Source organism: Colius striatus, chromosome 21 (assembly GCF_028858725.1).
Source record: "Colius striatus isolate bColStr4 chromosome 21, bColStr4.1.hap1, whole genome shotgun sequence".
Taxonomy (NCBI): Eukaryota; Metazoa; Chordata; class Aves; order Coliiformes; family Coliidae; genus Colius; species Colius striatus.
In genome coordinates, this window is record NC_084779.1 from 7,958,148 (window position 1) to 7,975,278 (window position 17,131).

Here is a 17,131-nt window from a genome sequence, read left to right on the forward strand (position 1 = left end):
GAGTGACGGTCGGAATGGCCACAGGAGTGACGAAAGCAGGCCCGGCCGTGCCGCGCCGCGGGGGGTCGGTGGGATCTGGCAGCGAGGATGGGTAGGACAAAGCTGATGAGGTTGTGCCATGCACAGGTACACGGAGACACCTTAGAGCCTGCACAGTGAAAGCAGCAGCTAGCCTAGAACTACTGGCCAAAGCTCCACTGCGGCCCCGCCTGGACTGGAGAGAGGGGAGGAGCAAAAATGGAAGGAAGAAGCAGAGGTTTGGGTTTTGCCTCAAGCAAACGAGGTGCAATCTCATTGTAACTGTCCCTGTCTTTGCTGTCTCGTATCAGCAAAAGCTTTTTCTCTGTCACCCTTGGCCACGCTGGGCATACTCACACCCGGGGCCAAACCACCCGAGGGTACCGTGTCCTTTTGCTGGCCTCAGTGGGTGGATTCTTTTGAGGCTCATCACTACAGTGCTGTGTTGGATAATCAGTGATTTGTTGAACTATGAAGCAGTAACGTGCAGCAGAGATCACTAAATCAACCCAGGGAAACAAAGGACTGCTGCTGAGCTGTTGCTGCACACAGGCTTCGCTGAACTTCACAACTGATTCCCCATCACAGCTGAAAGTCGCTCTGGTGCCATCAGAGATGGTTTAGATGATGTCAAGAGACATTTCCAAGTTAATTATTGTTTTAAAAACCCCAATAAACCAACCCCTAGCATATGACATTAAGTTGGTCCCAGCTTAGTGCAAGATTGTCTTCCTAAAAGGATCCTCAGCTCTGGGAAGAACACTGTCCTGCTTTGTGCCTCAGTTTCCTTCCATCTGTAAATGGACAGACCAAAATGGGCTCAGCTGCCTCTGCCAGATGCTGCACAGGGCATTCAAGTGAGCTTTTTGGAGAGGTAAGGTGCTCCCTGAGCTGTCACTTCAAACGTTTCATAACGATCTCATGCAACCAAATGAGAGAGGAGAAAGCGCTGGTCAGCAGGTCGACTCTTACAGCTTCTGCTCCAAAGAACAATACAGAGATTATCTCCAAGAAGAGATCATTTATAAGCTCTCCAGTGTGACATGTGATTCCCAGTGGAAGAAAACAGACATTTCATTTTAACCCTTCCACAGCAAATGTGCCTCTGCCTTTGTCTCCTGACTCATTCTGTCACCATCCATCCAAACCCTGCAAACCTTACCCAAGTCACTCTTCCTTGTTACATAAGAATTCATGGCCAATTCCATAGCTTGTGGCAAAGATCATGCAGGGGCGAAAGGAAGCTGCACTGAAAGCCTGTGTCACTGTAACCATCAGCAAATACACCACATTCATCTCAAAAGCACGGCATGGCTCTGCAGCAGTGCTCTCCTTCCCCACATGAACTCAGTTCTGACCCAACAGCAAACCAGGAGCTGGGATTGTTTGTTATTTTATAAAGAGCAACCAAGAGACTGGTGACAGGATTTTCCCATCTGAGCTGACAGGGAGGTATCTGATGCCATTCCCCCCAGAGCTGCTGCAGCAGTGTCACACAGGGCCCCAGGAGGTGGAGAGGCTAATGCCACGCTATTGGGCTACTGTGCACTGACACAGGTTGAGCATCCAAGACAATCCAAAAGGAAACAAAAAAGGAAAAAAAAAGAACAAAAAATACAGCTAAACATTTGGGTTACAGGAGTCTAAATGATCATGCTGTGAATTCATTGTTATTATGGAGGCATTTGAAGCTTACCAATCCCCTAGAGTCAGCCATTCCTGTATGAATCCTTCAGTCTAACGCTTGCTCAGAACAAAACAAGGGAATAACAGTTACAAAACAAGAAACAACACAGAAGTGTAGTTTCCAAAAGAACAAGGAAAGAGGTGAAAGCCTTCAAAATGATACACCTTGGAAGCTTTCTCAAGGCTCTCTTTAGCCAGTAACACAGGTCGCATGGATAAAATACCATTCCTTTCCTATTCCATCAGCAGAGATTCTGCTGCTCACAGAACCAGCTGCCAAAAAAACCAGTCACATTCCTTCCAGCACAATCAGCTTGCAGCTCTCTGGATACCCCTGTGAGCTTCCTCACAGACACTGCTTACTTTGAGACAGGTTGGGAAGCAATAGTGCTAAAACCTTGTGAGCAAGTTCCTGTCAGGAAATTCTTTAGTGCAATTTGGCAAAACGGAAGTGGCTGCAGTAAGAAGGAAGGGGTTACATCCACGTTACTGGATGTTCACCACAAAAACACAGCTAATCCTCACCCTTTCTTGACTGGAAGCATTTCCAAAAGCAAAACTCACTCTGGAAGTGATTAAAAAAGATATCTGTACAGCCAAAAAACACATACATTAGTTACTAAGGTTTAACAATGAACCACAAAGTTATGCCAGGGTAGGAAAGGAGGAGGTCAGGTTTTTAATCCATGCAGTATTGTCTTCACATATTACAAGAGAGACTCTCCTCCCTGTGAGCAGTGTTTCAGCCCTGTAAACCATCTGGCTGGTCACTTCACACTTGTCTCACACCAGCTAAGAGTGATTTTTCTGTTGTACTAGGCATTGAAGTGAAAGCCAAGAGCACTTTGGTTCTAGTCCCTGTTCTGTCATCAACAAAATGGGCTCATCTCCAGCAATATCAAGTGACTGCAGCCCCACTGCTGGCAATGGCTCTTACCTCTCAAAAGGGAACAACAGTTCAACAGGGTGGGCAATTGAGTCATTGAGGAGTTGGCCTGATCAGCATTCTCCAAGCAGTACTTTGCTGTGTGGTGCTGTTGGGCAAGTGCAGATGCTCATGCCACCATGGACATGACAAACAGCTTGGCTCTAGTTCCCCACTGGCATTTTGCAGGGGGTACAGGACTACAGCAGAACTATACACAGCTTCTAGGCTAGGCTAGTCTAGTCCATTCTAGTCTATTCTAATCTAGTCTACTCTGTTCTAATCTATTCTAGTCTGTTCCAGTCTAGTCTATTCCATTCTAGTCCATTCTCATCTATTCTAGTCCACTCTCATCTATTCCAGTCTATTCTAGTCCATTCTATTCTATTCTATTCTTATCCATTCTAGTCTAGTTTATTCCATTCTAGTCTAGTTTATTCCATTCTAGTCTATTCTACTCTAGTCTACTCCAGTCTAGTCTATTCTAGTCCCTTCTAGTCTATTCTATTCTATTCCATTCTAGTCTATTCTGCTCTAGTCTAGTCTATTCTAGTCCATTCTACTCTAGTCTATTCTATTCTAGTCCATTCTAGCCTATTCTAGTCTATTCTAGTCCATTCTAGTCTAGTCTAGTCCATTCTAGTCTAGTCTAGCCCATTCTAGTCTAGTCAAGTCCATTCTATTCCAGTCTATAGTCTATTCTTGACTCAGTTAAAACACTGCTGGCAGTTTCAATACAGAGCTGAAAGGCTAACCCACTCCATCCCACACACAATGAGTTTTGATTAAGTGCAGTTGTAGCAAATGCATGCAGGTAGCAAACAGACCCACGGGACAGAAGCATAGACAGTACAGGAACTCAAGCAATGGTTAGGGGTAATGACAGCTGCAGAAATAAACACCAGCTTAACTGCCTTACCTTCACTTTGCTGGCTCCCTGCACTGCCACTACCATAGCTAAAGCCTGGGTCTTGGTATGCTGGTGGAAAACATGGAGGGGGCAGAGGATACTGGTATGGGTATCCTTGGCCTAATGGCCAGGGAGCAGCAGGATGTGGAAGTGGAGCGAGAGTGTCCTGATCCGAGGCTCCGCTAGAACCGTTGTTCAGGTTCAGTGCAGCCAGATCTGCAAGAGAGACAAAAGCTGAAGGCTCTGCTCTTACCTCACAGCTGACACAGCACCTGGTGTGGGGAGGGTCTACAGGGACTCAGCCTCCAGAGCTCACTCCAAATACAGCAGGGCAGACATCAGTATTTAGTGCTGAGCACCAAGGCACCTTTGCAGCATTTCTGGACATCAAGAAGGAATCATTCCCACTCTACAGACTGGAAAGTAAGTGTGACTGACAGGCAAGAAGCCTGTGGCATCACTAGAGATAAATCTTGCTTACTTCAGCCTCAGTGCAATACCCTATTTGACTTCAACCTCTTCTTCCAAGTGGTCTCACTGCTGGGTCTAACTGTCATGTCACTGTTCTGAAAGGCTCCCATGCCCTACAGGACTCTGTGCATCCTGCCAGCACAGAAGAGACAACACTCACACTGCTTTGCCCTTCAAGGATGGGGAACTTACTGCCACAGAGGTCTCCAAAGACATAATAGCACTGCTCAGAGAAGGTGATTTTGTTCACAGTGTGCCTGAGGTAGCCATGTTTTAACATGCTGCTGGCATACTTTCTAGCCTCCCGGCGGTCTTTGAAGCCTTCCACGTGTGTGTAAAGCCAGTCAACCACATCTGCTCCTGAAATGAGAACAGGAAGAGGAGACACTGATCATTTTGGTTGTTTATTCATCTGCACTTTATCACACAGCCCACCAGTACCTGTGCCAGGGGCTGAATGCAAAGGTCAGGATGCAGCAACCTTGCTGCAAAGGGCTTAAAATGCTCTTTTCAGAGCTCAGCCTAACTGCTGAGTTAGCTCCCACCACACCTTAATAAAGCAAAGAATCATCTTACATCCAGCACAACACTACATGGACACTGACATGAAATACACAGAAAAGTTTACAGTTACACTCTTCAACCCCTTCTGAGTTGCAGCAATGAAAACAAGAGGGGATTTCCAGGGCAGAAGTGACTGGGAGAGTCATCCACCTCAGCAGGCAGATGTCGTGGTGTCTGGAGGCCTGGGTTCCAACCCTTCTCTCAGCAAAATGTAACTACAACTTAGAGTGACTAAACCCTATCCTAGTTCAGGTCACAAGACAGAATCAAAGGCAGACTGGTTGTGGTGGTGCTAACAGTCCTTAAGATGCTTTATTAAGGTGGGGTGGCTGACTGGAACTGCAATTCTAAGGACTGATGCTCCTCCTGTCACACTTAGAGCTGTTCACAAATACCAAGTCAAGGGAACAGAAGTCAGCAAAAAGTTCATATAGTTTCTTGAGCCTATTCCCCAGCTCCCCCCTGGTTTTTGCTTCCCCCCAGCATGCTTTGCTCTGCTTACCTATCACTGCATTGGAGATGGTGATTTTTAACCACATCCTGTCCCGAATTTCGAGGCCCGAGTCTGGTAGCTGCATAACCTTGACAATAGTAGCCATGTCACTCTTCACAGTTAAGGGAGATTCTTCTAATTCTAAAAGGAAGAAAGGTTACATGCTGCTTTGAAATGAAACCCAGCCTGAAAGGAACCTCTCAGCTCCCAGTTTGGAGGAAACGTTTCAAGATGCAGCTTTGCCACCAGATGCAAAAGGAGACACAAAGGTTCCTACATGCACCCCCAGTGCTGGCATAAACCCCAGCACTTGCACCAATCCTGCACAGACTGTGCTCAGTGCAGCCAGTTCAGTCACTGAGAGGCTGAGTCCCTGCATGTCTGGACTCCACAGAGCAGCTCTAGGTCAGCACTGCATTCTGCACTGAGCTTTGCAGAGAAGGAACCCCGAGGAGTCCCATCACCATTGTTTTCCATTTCAGTTGGCCACAGAACAGCCCTTACCCATCCAACAGTTCAGTGCCCTGTATGCACAGCTCTGCAGGACAAGGGGCTCTGGGCTTGTCCTGTAACTCTGGGTGTAACTGTCAGCAGTAACACCCATCTGCATGGAGAAAGATGACGACCACGTCTCTCAGCCAACGTCCATTCGGGCTTTTAAGATCTGGACATCAGCAGAATTGAGGAGAACTGGCACTAGAAAAGGAGGCTTCCATCATCAGGATAGAGGCTGGTGGTTTCCTTTGAAAAACAACTTTTCAGGATCCCAGAGGTGGCAGCCTTCCAAATCAACAAGTCACTTCATGCAGCATTACTTGGCTCTGCATCTTTCTTGCAGGACACTGCTCCCAAATGCCTCAGCAGCTCTGCTCAGATTCCACACTCAGGGGCAGGGCTGGCTCAGCACAGGCTCCAGACTTCCCTGATTCATCTTTATACTAAAATCAGAACACCAGGGCTGAGGTTCTCCCTGCTGAACTGAGGTGCCTACTGTAGGAGTCTAGTCTAGTCTTCTCAGCCCTAGAAAATCCATGTGGAGCATGGCTGTCCTGTGTTTGTAGTTTCTCTCAGAAACCCTCCTCCCCTCCCTTCTCCCAGTCCCCCATAGCACCCACCTTTCAAAAGCACAAGGGAACCAATTTTGTCCTTTTCCAGCAACCCAAACTTTCCATCAAAGGCACAACAAGCATGAGACAATGAAAACTGCTTCTTTCAACACATGCCCTGCTAGGAGGCCTGAGGATAACCCAGCCCAGCTGCACATGCAGTTTCAATACTTACACAGTTGCAACAGGCACTCAGATTTTGCTTTTGCTTTAAGTTAGTTTGGTTAGTGGCAAAAAGCAACAAGTTTGATTGGGAGAAAAAAACCACCCCACAACTAAATAACATTCCAATAAAGTACATGGGGAGCAATAAATGGTATTTCCTTGAAGAGCTGTGATCTGCATTTAAAGAACAACCCTGGCCAAGTCTAATTCCTCTACAAACATGGAAAATCCTAAGAGGCATCTTAAATGTACCCACTTGGGCCTGAGCTCAGTTACCTGTGGGCCTGACCACCTGAGCAGCTGTACAAGGATGTGCAAATCTTGGGAAGAGCACACTAACTCCTTTCTGGGGAAGCAGGTCTACCACAAAGCTCTGGTTATTGGTTTTGAGTGGCATGTTTTCCCCTGAGGAGATCCTGGTAGTCCAAGAGGTGTATGCACCAGGAAAACAAAGACCTACCCATGTAATAGCACCACTGGCTTGTGTCCTTGTTTCAGTAGGGAAGTACACATTTACCCAAACAAAAAGGCCCCAGGGAGTCCCACAGTACCTCAGGCTGAGTGCTATTCAGTAGAAATATTGGAACCTCAGTTTGGAATCCTCTGAAGTCCATGCAAAGAACAAAAACTCTCCAACAATGTCAGCAGGCTGCATTTTGAAACAAGATGTTGAAGAAACATTCAAACACTTGAAGTTAATCTCAAGGGACAGCACTGCTTAGCAGAAAGGGGTCCTGGAGTGGCAGAACAGGGGCTGGAAATACCTGCCTCTAGCAGAGTAAAGGAGCACAGTTTGCACTGACTGGGGTGCTGGGTCCAACACTCTCAAAGCATGGTGAGAATACTCTCCTGCCTCAGCCAGAACAATGCTGGAGAACAAGACACTTCATAAAGCAATAACTGCTATGAAACACCTCAGTCTGCCTTGGTTTGCATAGTCCTGTTTTCTGAAGACATGCACCTGGGAAAACAGAGCTAACACAGTAACTCCTTCTGTGTGGTGTGACTTGTTTGGGCCCAAAATCTCAGCTGGTTTCTCACTAGCACTGATGTGACAGCAGCTGTGCAAATACTTCAGATAGCAGACCTTCACTTTTGGTCCAGAGGCTAGAGAGCAAAGGAATGCTGGTCAGGAGGAAGGCAGTCATTCAGTCCATTCACATTCTCCTGGCCTTGCTGCAGAGTGAACCAGCAGACATCCACAACACCTAACACAAGCAAGCTGGAGTCACCCTTGTCTAGGATTGTCCATTAATTTGCTGCTCCCACTTTCACAGCCAGCTCCTGTAGAATAGGGATGATGTTTGCTTCAAATACCAGTGACTCTGGCCTCAGAAGAACTGAAACAGAATCTTGCCCTGGAACATGAGGAGTCAGAAAGCTCCACTCTGCGGGAAGCTCTTTGTTGAGATGTCAACTTGCAGCCTGTCCTTGCCTCTCTCTCCTCCTCTGTTCCTCCCCAACTCCTCCTGCCCAAGAGGTTCCCAGCACAGGTGCTTTGTCCCTAAGGCCCTGAGGTGCTGCCTGCTGTGCTCAGGAGAGGTGACAGGACTGAGCTGAAGGAGTACTGAGCAGAAGGTCACAGTAAAGGTTGAGGTACTCCACGTGTTCTTGCACTCAGAAAAGGAAACACTTCCAGTCACTGGCATAGAAATGAGAAGCTGTCTCCAGAAACGTGGTTCTGCTCCCAAATAACCTTTATTTTAAAAGCATGAGTGGGAGGGTGTCTGTCCCACACTCCCCAACCACATCACTAGATATCAAGGCACACAATACATGAATAGTTCAAGAGGAATCCAGAGCAACAGACTCTTGTTTGACAGCAATCAGCAGATACATTTGATTCCAGCAACCTTTAGTACCAGCAGGGCTGAAAACACATCTCAAGGTAAAGCAGTCATCAGTTGAGCTGGGTCTCCTGCTTTCTACTGCAGATGCATTTTCCCTTCAGTGGTGTTGCCTACTATCTGAAGAGGCACTGAGCTACTACACCTACAAAAAGGACAGCTGGCCTTTCAGTTCAAGGAACTATGAGCTTATAAAACCTGAGAGGGCAGAAGCAAGAGGCAGGTACCTGCATGGTCTGACAGGACTTGACTGGTCCCTGCAAATGCACCTTTCCCACTTGAGCCATGCCTTTGTCCAGGGAAGATTCAGTCACTAATCACCAACACATCAGCCTTTAAAATCCTCAAGGTGTTGTTCTGCTTGTTTCTTGTGCTGTTTCTTGTCAGTATTCTATCCTCCCTTTCTCTCTAGAAGAATCTTAAAGTGGAAAAAGTGACTCAGTCCTAAATTTAGGCTCTGGCAGGCACTCAAGCATCCCTTGTAAACATGTCAATGTTCCTCTGGCTTTCAGTGAATGCATATGAGGTAGCACTGCTCCACAAGTGAGATCATCTCCTCAGGACTTTAAAGCCACTTCAAGATTTCTATGTGGCTATAAGCAAAGACAATAAATCTCCTTGCTACAGATGAACAAAGGTTGCACCTCTAGAGAAATTCTTCCATATTGATATTAGAGGAAACAAATCTATACTGAAGAGGTGTAAAGCATCTCCAAACCTTCCTGTCAAGTGGACAGAAGTGCTGTTTTAAATATGAACACTGCCCTCAAGTAGGACTTCAGTGGACAATGTTCTCAGAGACAGGCTCCTGGGTTTATTTGCCTTGTCCTACTGCCACTATTTCAAACTAAATGCTACCTTTTATCCCCACACTTGCAGTAGAAAGCAAAGGAAGAGGAAAAGGAAGAATTTATACTCTTTAAAAATGCTCAAGAAGAGGAATCCTGACAACTTGCTGGTGACATGGATGTGACCAGTTTAGAGACTGCCACGGATAGACAGGGCAGGAAAGGAGGCTCAGCTCTAACCATCATTCCACAGGGACATTAACATGGTTTTGGCTCAATAAACTCTAAAAAGTATTAAAAAACCCCTATAAAAGAAGGAAAACCCCTCTAAAAGGTGGCTATGTGATCTCAGTGGCAGATTTCCCCACTGTTATCCAGTGACATCTATCTGAAGTGAATTATGTATCAAACACCAGCTGAGGAAGCTCTCACATCCACTCAAGGGGATAAAGTCAGGGGCCTGGCTTGTAACTGTGAAAAGCACCAGAAGCCTGGCAAAACAGCACCACCTCTACTTCTGACCTTTGTGGGGTGAGGGGCCAATAAAAACCAAGCCAGCTTTTGTGCTCCCCATAAGCACAGCAAGGCTGAGAGAACGCTGCAGCGTGGGGGGGCGGCTGTCGCTCTCAGGGGGCCTGTGGCTGGGCTGGGCTCTGCTCTGCTGGCCCCCAGCAGACGTCTGCCCTGCGCTGCCCACGCTGGGACTTACTTTCCGACTCGGGAATTGAGCTTGTTAGTGAGGAGCTGGTAGATGTGGTGATGCTCATGGAGGGGCTCATACCGTAACGGGGGTACGCTCCCGTCATGGCTGTGGTATGAGAGATCCACGCTGCAGGGTCGATTGGCCTCACTGGTTCAGCTGCAAAACAAGCAGAGAGGGACAAAAAGATCAGTGGGATCAGGTTGGCAGCAAACACTAAGGGTAAGAAGGGATTTTTTGGGGGGTGTACACGAGTCCTTGCTGTTGTGATAGGACAAGTGAGAGAGCCTCAGCACAGGGGAGCAAAAAGCACCTTGCCAGCAGTAGCTGGTTAGCAATACCCAAAAAGCTTAAGAGCTTGATCCAAAGCCACGTGGATCAAAAGAATTCAGTGGGCACTGGAGTCTCAGAAAAAAAGTGGCATAAACCCCTGCTTCCCAAAACAAAAAGCAAACAAATCATACTGTCAAAGCTGGAGGGAACAGAGGTCTGTCAGGTGCCAAAATAGCTGAGCATGTTCTAGATCTTGAGGGCTCCCCAGGAACCCAGCAAAAAGCACAGATATGTACTCACCCCTGGGGATGGTGAAATAACTCCTGGGAGTAGGGTCCCAGCATTTGGCTACTGTTAGGCTAATAGGTCTGGGAAGAAAGAAAACAAGTAAAGGTGACTCTTAACTTTCCCTATAGAAGTTGTAACTGCCACAATGATCTCTTTGCAATAAACATTCCTATCCAAGAGTTGTCCAGTACACTCTAAGAATGCTTTTGAGATGCTTTGTCAGAGCACTTGCAGGTACAAACCAGTCCTGAGGATAGTTGTGGGCTTGCATAGATCATGAGCACTGTCAGTGATCAGCTCTGGAGAGATGACAACACTCAGCATATCAACTGGAAGCAGGCAGCTCCTGCTTTGTGCTGCATCTGGCTGATGCGTTGGAACCAGCCTCACCTAGTCATCATTTACACTGAGCTCAGAGTTGAGTCAGCAGTCACACTAGCTGCTTATTGAGATCAAAGTGTTCATTTCTCTGAGGTTTGCCCAGTACCAGTAAGTGCATGTGAGGGACAAGCAGCAAGAGAGTGCCTCAGATGCTCACCCTGGTTTGGAGACTATTTCCCGTAGGACCCGCACGGCGTCGTCATTGCTCATGTTCTCAAAATTGACATCATTCACCTGAAACGTGGCAAAAAGCAGAGGTCAGGCTTTGCAGTGGCAAAACTGAACACACCTTAATGACTTCTTTCAAAAGTTATTTGCTTTCTAACTGTTTCCATTCCCTTGAGCAGCTGCAGAAATCCCAGGGTTCAGGAACTGAAGCGGTAACAGTCCTCGTGACGCATCTCTCTGGGTACGAATGAATTCTGGGGACTGACCACTAAGTCCATGGATCTGGTGGGATGACTGAGCTGAGCCACCAATGTACAAGCCAGCAGCATGTATTTTTGGACAAGGACCAACCTGCAGAAGCATGTCTCCTGGTTCAATTCGGCCATCTGCTGCCACAGCCCCTCCTTTCATAATAGAGCCAATGTATATGCCACCATCACCCCGGTCATTGCTCTGTCCTACAATGCTGATTCCCAGGAAGTTATACTTCTCTATACAGATAGAAAGTGAAGGGTGGGGGAGGAAAAAAGCAAACAAAGTGATTGGAATGACAGTGAAGAGCTAACACCAGGCTACTACAGTCTCTCAACATCAGCTGGGCCACGTTTGACTTACAATTATCTCAGGTTACCCTACTGGCATCTATCTGACTGGCAGCCTCAGAAGGCAGCAGGGAAACACTGCTGAAGACATTATTTTTGTCATGCAGGACACTGAAAAGTTACATTCAAAAAATCAGCAAGAGAAACAACATTGGAAAGAACTGTCTGCACCCAGAAATCAGGCACCCAGTCAGCATTAGGCAGTGTTTTCTCCATGAGCCAGAGTGGCAGGAAGAGTTTGGTGCTACTGAAAAGTCCTGAACTGGTAGCCCTGAACATTTCTATCTGGATAAACAATGAAACATGTGGGTAGCAGAAATGGAAACCTCCAGTGCCCTTCCACCCCTGCTCATAACAACATCTGACCCCTTTACCAGCCCTAGAAACAAGAGCAGAACTCCACATCCTGCAGTTCCAGCTCCTTCCTTGGGCTTTTCAGGCAGAACATTGATCTGCTTGTGCAAATGGCTCAGAACTATCCTGTACTGGACTAGCAACCCAGGCACAGTCAACAGAGTGGCAGCTCTCAGCTGCCATTCCCTTTAGTTCAGTCTTTTCAAGTCAAGGAGCTTTCTACCAGCTCCAAAAGCCATAACAAAATGTATCTGTATCACTTGAAATTCATCATAACAAACACTGCTTGTCTTCTTACCCATGTTGAGTGTGACAGTGATGATATTTAGGGACATGGTGGAATCAGTGATGCTGCTGAACGAAGATGACTGCAAAATACAACAGAAAATGCTCAAGGTTTTCAAGGTCTCAGAATAAGACAATACAAATACAATTGATCAGGAGCTGATTAATAGGTTTCCAGGCATCCCAAAGCCATTGTCGCCTCCTCAAAATGATTCTTCACTTAGAATCTGTAGGGAAAAAAACCACCTGAGCACAGTGTGCACTGTCTGCAAGGATTTGTTGACAGAACACACAGAGCAAGTTCCTGTATGGAGGTTTCTCAACTGAACTTCACATTTAATCACTTCTGCTCCCTGACCACACAACTGACAGACATTTAAACACCACAGTGCCAGGTGTAAGGTGTTATTATGTCTCTGGCTTCTTCCTACAGAGAGGAATGGACAACTTGTGACCCTTCAGGAGGTGGGAACACAGACACTCCAACATTAAACACAAATGTGCTTGTTCATTATCTTCAAAAACACTGCTCCAGTTCTTGTGATAAAAGACTCAGTCTTAACCTGTGGAGACTGAGAATAAACAGTTACTTCAAGAAGTAGTTCATTTGGAGCAATGCCATTGTGCTCCCAGAGGACTAGCTCAGGAAAAGGCAAGAGAAAAGATTTGCCATCTCCTATAAACGTGGCTTTCTCCTTTCAGCAGCCTCAGCAATTCATACACCAGATCTCTAACACCACAGACATCCCTTGCCCACAGCAGCCAGTGGAATAATGGAGGCTCTCCTGCAGAGGCTGGTCTTGAAAAAGACAAGAAGAAATGCAATCACTTAGAATGGGAAAAGGAGAGAAGAAAAATGAGTCTTGACCCTTGTGCTGCAGAACTTCAGCTGTTAGGGATTCAGGCTGGAGCCAAAGGGAGCCTTTCCAATGAATTCAACAGGGCACAGACCTGTTCTGGGTCTCTTCTTAATCACATGCTACACTCTAAAGTCAGGGTCCACGCCATAGGAAAGTGATGATGCCAACCTTACCCTGTCAATCTGCCGCATCCTTTGTTTCCTCCTCCTGCGCTTGTGCTTGCGGATGAGCCGGGATGAAGTGCTCTGCTCAGTGGAGCTGCTCAGCCTGAGGGAATTGAGAGCAAATGTCAGCTCTGTAAAGCTGAGCCACTTGCATTTCTCTGCACCCTGCCAAAAAAGCAAGGCCTATTCCTACAAATGCAGGAGAGAGTAAATCACGCAGCCACCATCAGCCTTGCTCTGCTCATTACCCCAGCCTCTGCCCAGGAGCACTGAGAAGACAGCAGCTAAGCCACACCATGCAGCAGGCAGTGCAATCTACTGCCTTGCTTGCTTTTGGGAGCAAGACTGAGTGCAACCCACATCTCAACAGGCACATATCACCCTGATTTAACCCCCCAAAGGTCAGAGGTAGCCATCTGCCATCACTTTAAAGGAGGTCCTGACTCCAGGCCCATCAAAGAAAGATGCACACTGTAAGAACAGCCATGTGAGGCAATTATTTTAACCTCTGCTCAACACACAACGTGGAGATCTCTTAGTATTGTTTTCTGAGAGTCTTCTCCTGGTGCTGTTATTTTCTCCTGCTGCTATTTAATGTGGAACTTAACACTGGGGCTTGAATTCTATGAAATAAAGGAGCAATTGACAACAGCTACTACCAAATAATGATGGGGGGATAGCAAATATGATTTGCCCTCATATGTTCTGGTAGCTTTTATTGATTGTGGAGTTTTGGGGGGGCTTTTATTTGTAGGACCTAGATATGCTACATTTTACACATAAATCCTTAAGATGCCCATAAGAGTTGGGATCATTAATCACCCTTATTCTACAGATGGTCAATTGAGACACACAAAAACATAAATGGATTTGGCCAAATTCATTTCAGAAGCCTGGCAGAAAGCTTGGCTTTCACAAATACCAGTGTAAGAGCACAGAGACATTTCCCCTCTATTTATTAAGCATGGAAAAAAAAAGGACAAAGTAATGCTCCATCATTAACCAAGACTTAAAAGAAGCCAACCCTATACAACAAGCAATTGAACTGGCACTATCACAAAGAAAACAGTGCCAGGCTTTCCTACCCCTCCCCCAGTCTCCATGTCACTATCTTCAAAGTTCTAGGCACAAGCAGGAATGCTGGAACACCTCAAGCAAAACTTGATACACTGACTTCAAAAAGGAGCTCAAGAAGGAGCTCGCTGACTTGAGATTACAGCTCCCCACATGGGAAACCCACCTTGCATGAAGCATGTGTGTTTTAGTCCAGCACACTGAGCTGAATATTGCAGAAGCTGGAACTGCTCAGAGGGTGTGAATCTCTTGACATTCTCTTTGAGTTCACAGAACTATTTCAGGCATGTTAACCTCACACACTCCTTTCTTCCCTCCCAGCAAGGCAAATTAATTTAAAGAGGCAAGAGGTGGTATTTCCAAAAGAGATCAAAAACCTGCTTATGCTTGGTCTGTGGAAACAGCTCACAGCACCTGGTTTTCTGAGCCTTGACTTTTTCAATAGGAAAAATAAAGGTCTCTCTGATACAGGGCTCCCCAAACTGGACTTGTTCAGCATTCTCAGCTCTTCTTGAAAGTACTTGCAAAGACTGACACAAAAACCTCTTCTTACATTTTACTGCCAATGTTCTCCCTCTGTTTCCTCTCCAATCTCATTCTCCTTCTCTCCCAGGAAAGTCTCATTAGCAGGATTCAGCTAAAGCTTTCCAGCACACAACAGTTTGGAGTATTGCTCACATCACCAGCAGGAAAAAGACAAGAGGCAAAAGACTGGGGGAGCTTTTCTGCTTAAATGTCAAGTCAAGCCCCAAGATCCCCTCAAAGGTATCCCTGCTTGGGGGAGGCTGAACAATGACCTCAGTTGCCTTAATAAGCCTATGTGCAAGGCAAGACAGTTTGTTTCAGCAAGACTCCCACCCTGTGTGGAAGCAGATTTGCAAACATCAGGTTTCACAGCTGCTGCAGCTTCTTCAAAGGGAGCCAAGCCTGTGTCTGTTTCCAGGTAGCTATGGCACACTTCATCACCTCTTCTGGGAATGGAAATCCATAGCCTCAATGCACACTTGCTGAATTGTCCATAGACATTGCATATCTCCTATTCAAGGAGTACCTGGATGCTAAATAGCAGCTCAAACCTATTCCACCCCCAGGAATGAGTAGAAGTCATTATGACCATGAGCAAACCAAGATGGTAGAGTTGAGCTTTTGGGGAAAATAAAGTGCAAAGATGAAAACCAAATCTGGACTCATAACTACCAATGTCCTGCACTAGCTACTGGCCAAAACTCTGACTGCACTTCTAGCAGAAAGGCTAAAATCCCACAGGATAGGGCTTTTGTAAAGAATAACAACAATTTGTCCAATCCACATTCCCCCAAAAAGGAAAAGGAGATAAAACATTGTCACAGAAAGCTAATCCACAGTCTGAAAATAACTGATGTCAGTTCCTTAAACAAGCAATGAACTGAATGTTCATTGATCTGAGAATACTAACTGCAAGTTGCTGACAATAATCCTACAGATACCTGCCAGACCTTTATTTGCTTAACAGAAGACAGAAATAAGACTCTCAGTGTAAAGTTCACCACGAGCTCCTTACATCAATCTGTACTCGAAATACCATCTACTACCTGCCAGCACCAACATTCCACATCACACTGAAAACAAAGCACACAGATTATTGCACTCACAACACCTGAAGGGCTCTGTGCTGTCCTGTAATATCTGTGCACAAATTCATTCACTGGAACAAAAGACTACTCTTTCTCTCTAAGTAAATGCAACAGAAGTTCCTGGCACTTGGCAATTCCTGCAACCGACTCCGAGCTAAAAACAACACAAATCAAACACATGCTGTTAGAGAAGCATCCTCCTCCTTATGACCTCTTCACTTCCAAGCCAGTAACATCCTTTACATCTGATTTCTCCTCTCTGTGACCTCCTCCATGTCCAATCTCCTTTACAGTGCAGGTTCTGACACAGGAGTACACCAGCTGTTATTAAACAAACTTACCCCCTTCGACCTCTTTCTCCCCAGGCCGCTGTCTCCAGCAGATCTGGAGCATGCTTGGTTTTCTATTTGGCTGTATTTGCCTCTAAAGAAAACTTCTCCCTGCCAGCACAATCTCCCATCTGCTTCAGAACATCATCACTGTAACACAACAGCATACCTTGGAGCATTCCACTTAGTCGTTCTTCCTGACTAGCTGGCCTGGCAGCTATTCTGTGTGCCAAAAGCTTCTGCCCCAGCCCAGAAAGGAAAAGGCCTGTGCAGCAGCTTCCAGGAGTCTCTTTCCTCTCAGGTCAGATGCAGGAAGCTTTGTTAATACAGAAAGGTTTAGCTGGGTCTGGTATAATGTGCTTCAGTGGCCACCCTGACTGCTAATCCTGCCCTACTGCATATCTTGCTGCCATGGGAATGATTAATTTATTTACAAGAAACAGAATCAACTGCAGGCTTGTTGTTGTTTTTGTGGGCTTGATTTTTTAGGGAGGGAAGGAAGGTTAGAAACCCTAAAGGCTTTAGGAAAGCTTAGAGTACATTCAGGTTAACTACTGATCTTGCCAACCCTTTATGCACACGAACATCCAGGTGAAGTACAAAGCAACCAGAAGGATCATTTTCTTTATCTTCAGGTGTTGCCAACTTCACCGAAACTGCCAATTAAGTTCTTGAAACTATTTCAGGACCAAATCTTAAATGTTCACTTAGTTACTCCTTCAACCCTTTGGAAACACCCAAGCTTTAAACAGGATTTGAAGGGAACTGCTGTTCTTCAACAGGTTTTTAAGCTATGACTAACTGCAAGACCAAATAGATCCAGGGAGTGCAATAAGCTAAGCATCTGCTTGCAAATGTTTAAGTGTTTCCAGGACTAGTTGTTCTTTGCTGTTTCCATTCTACCTAGAATTGAAGAATATCACATTGCTCCTTAATTTGTTTTAGCTACAGATTTCTGTGAACCACCAGGGATCCATGACCACCAGGGATCCATGACCACCAGGGATCCATGACCACCAGGGATCCATGACCACCAGGGATCCATAACCACCAGGGATCCATAACCA

General features: G+C 46.1%; 1 protein-coding gene across 2 annotated transcripts in view; it reads right to left on the bottom strand.

The window, feature by feature from the left end:
• The window catches only part of DVL1 (dishevelled segment polarity protein 1), a 61,962-nt gene that overhangs the window by 4,558 nt on the left and 40,273 nt on the right, over nt 1-17,131 (bottom strand). The window contains exons 6-14 of one of the 2 annotated variants that reach the window (XM_062012700.1): nt 13,058-13,151; nt 12,038-12,107; nt 11,135-11,274; nt 10,773-10,849; nt 10,247-10,314; nt 9,755-9,832; nt 5,077-5,208; nt 4,203-4,370; nt 3,549-3,755 (exon numbers count right to left, since the gene is read on the bottom strand). In XM_062012700.1, coding sequence (XP_061868684.1) covers nt 3,549-3,755; nt 4,203-4,370; nt 5,077-5,208; nt 9,755-9,832; nt 10,247-10,314; nt 10,773-10,849; nt 11,135-11,274; nt 12,038-12,107; nt 13,058-13,151 — 1,034 coding nt within the window. Of the gene's footprint in view, nt 1-3,548; nt 3,756-4,202; nt 4,371-5,076; nt 5,209-9,682; nt 9,833-10,246; nt 10,315-10,772; nt 10,850-11,134; nt 11,275-12,037; nt 12,108-13,057; nt 13,152-17,131 lie in introns of both variants that reach the window. The other variant, XM_062012699.1, reaches the window with a different exon arrangement.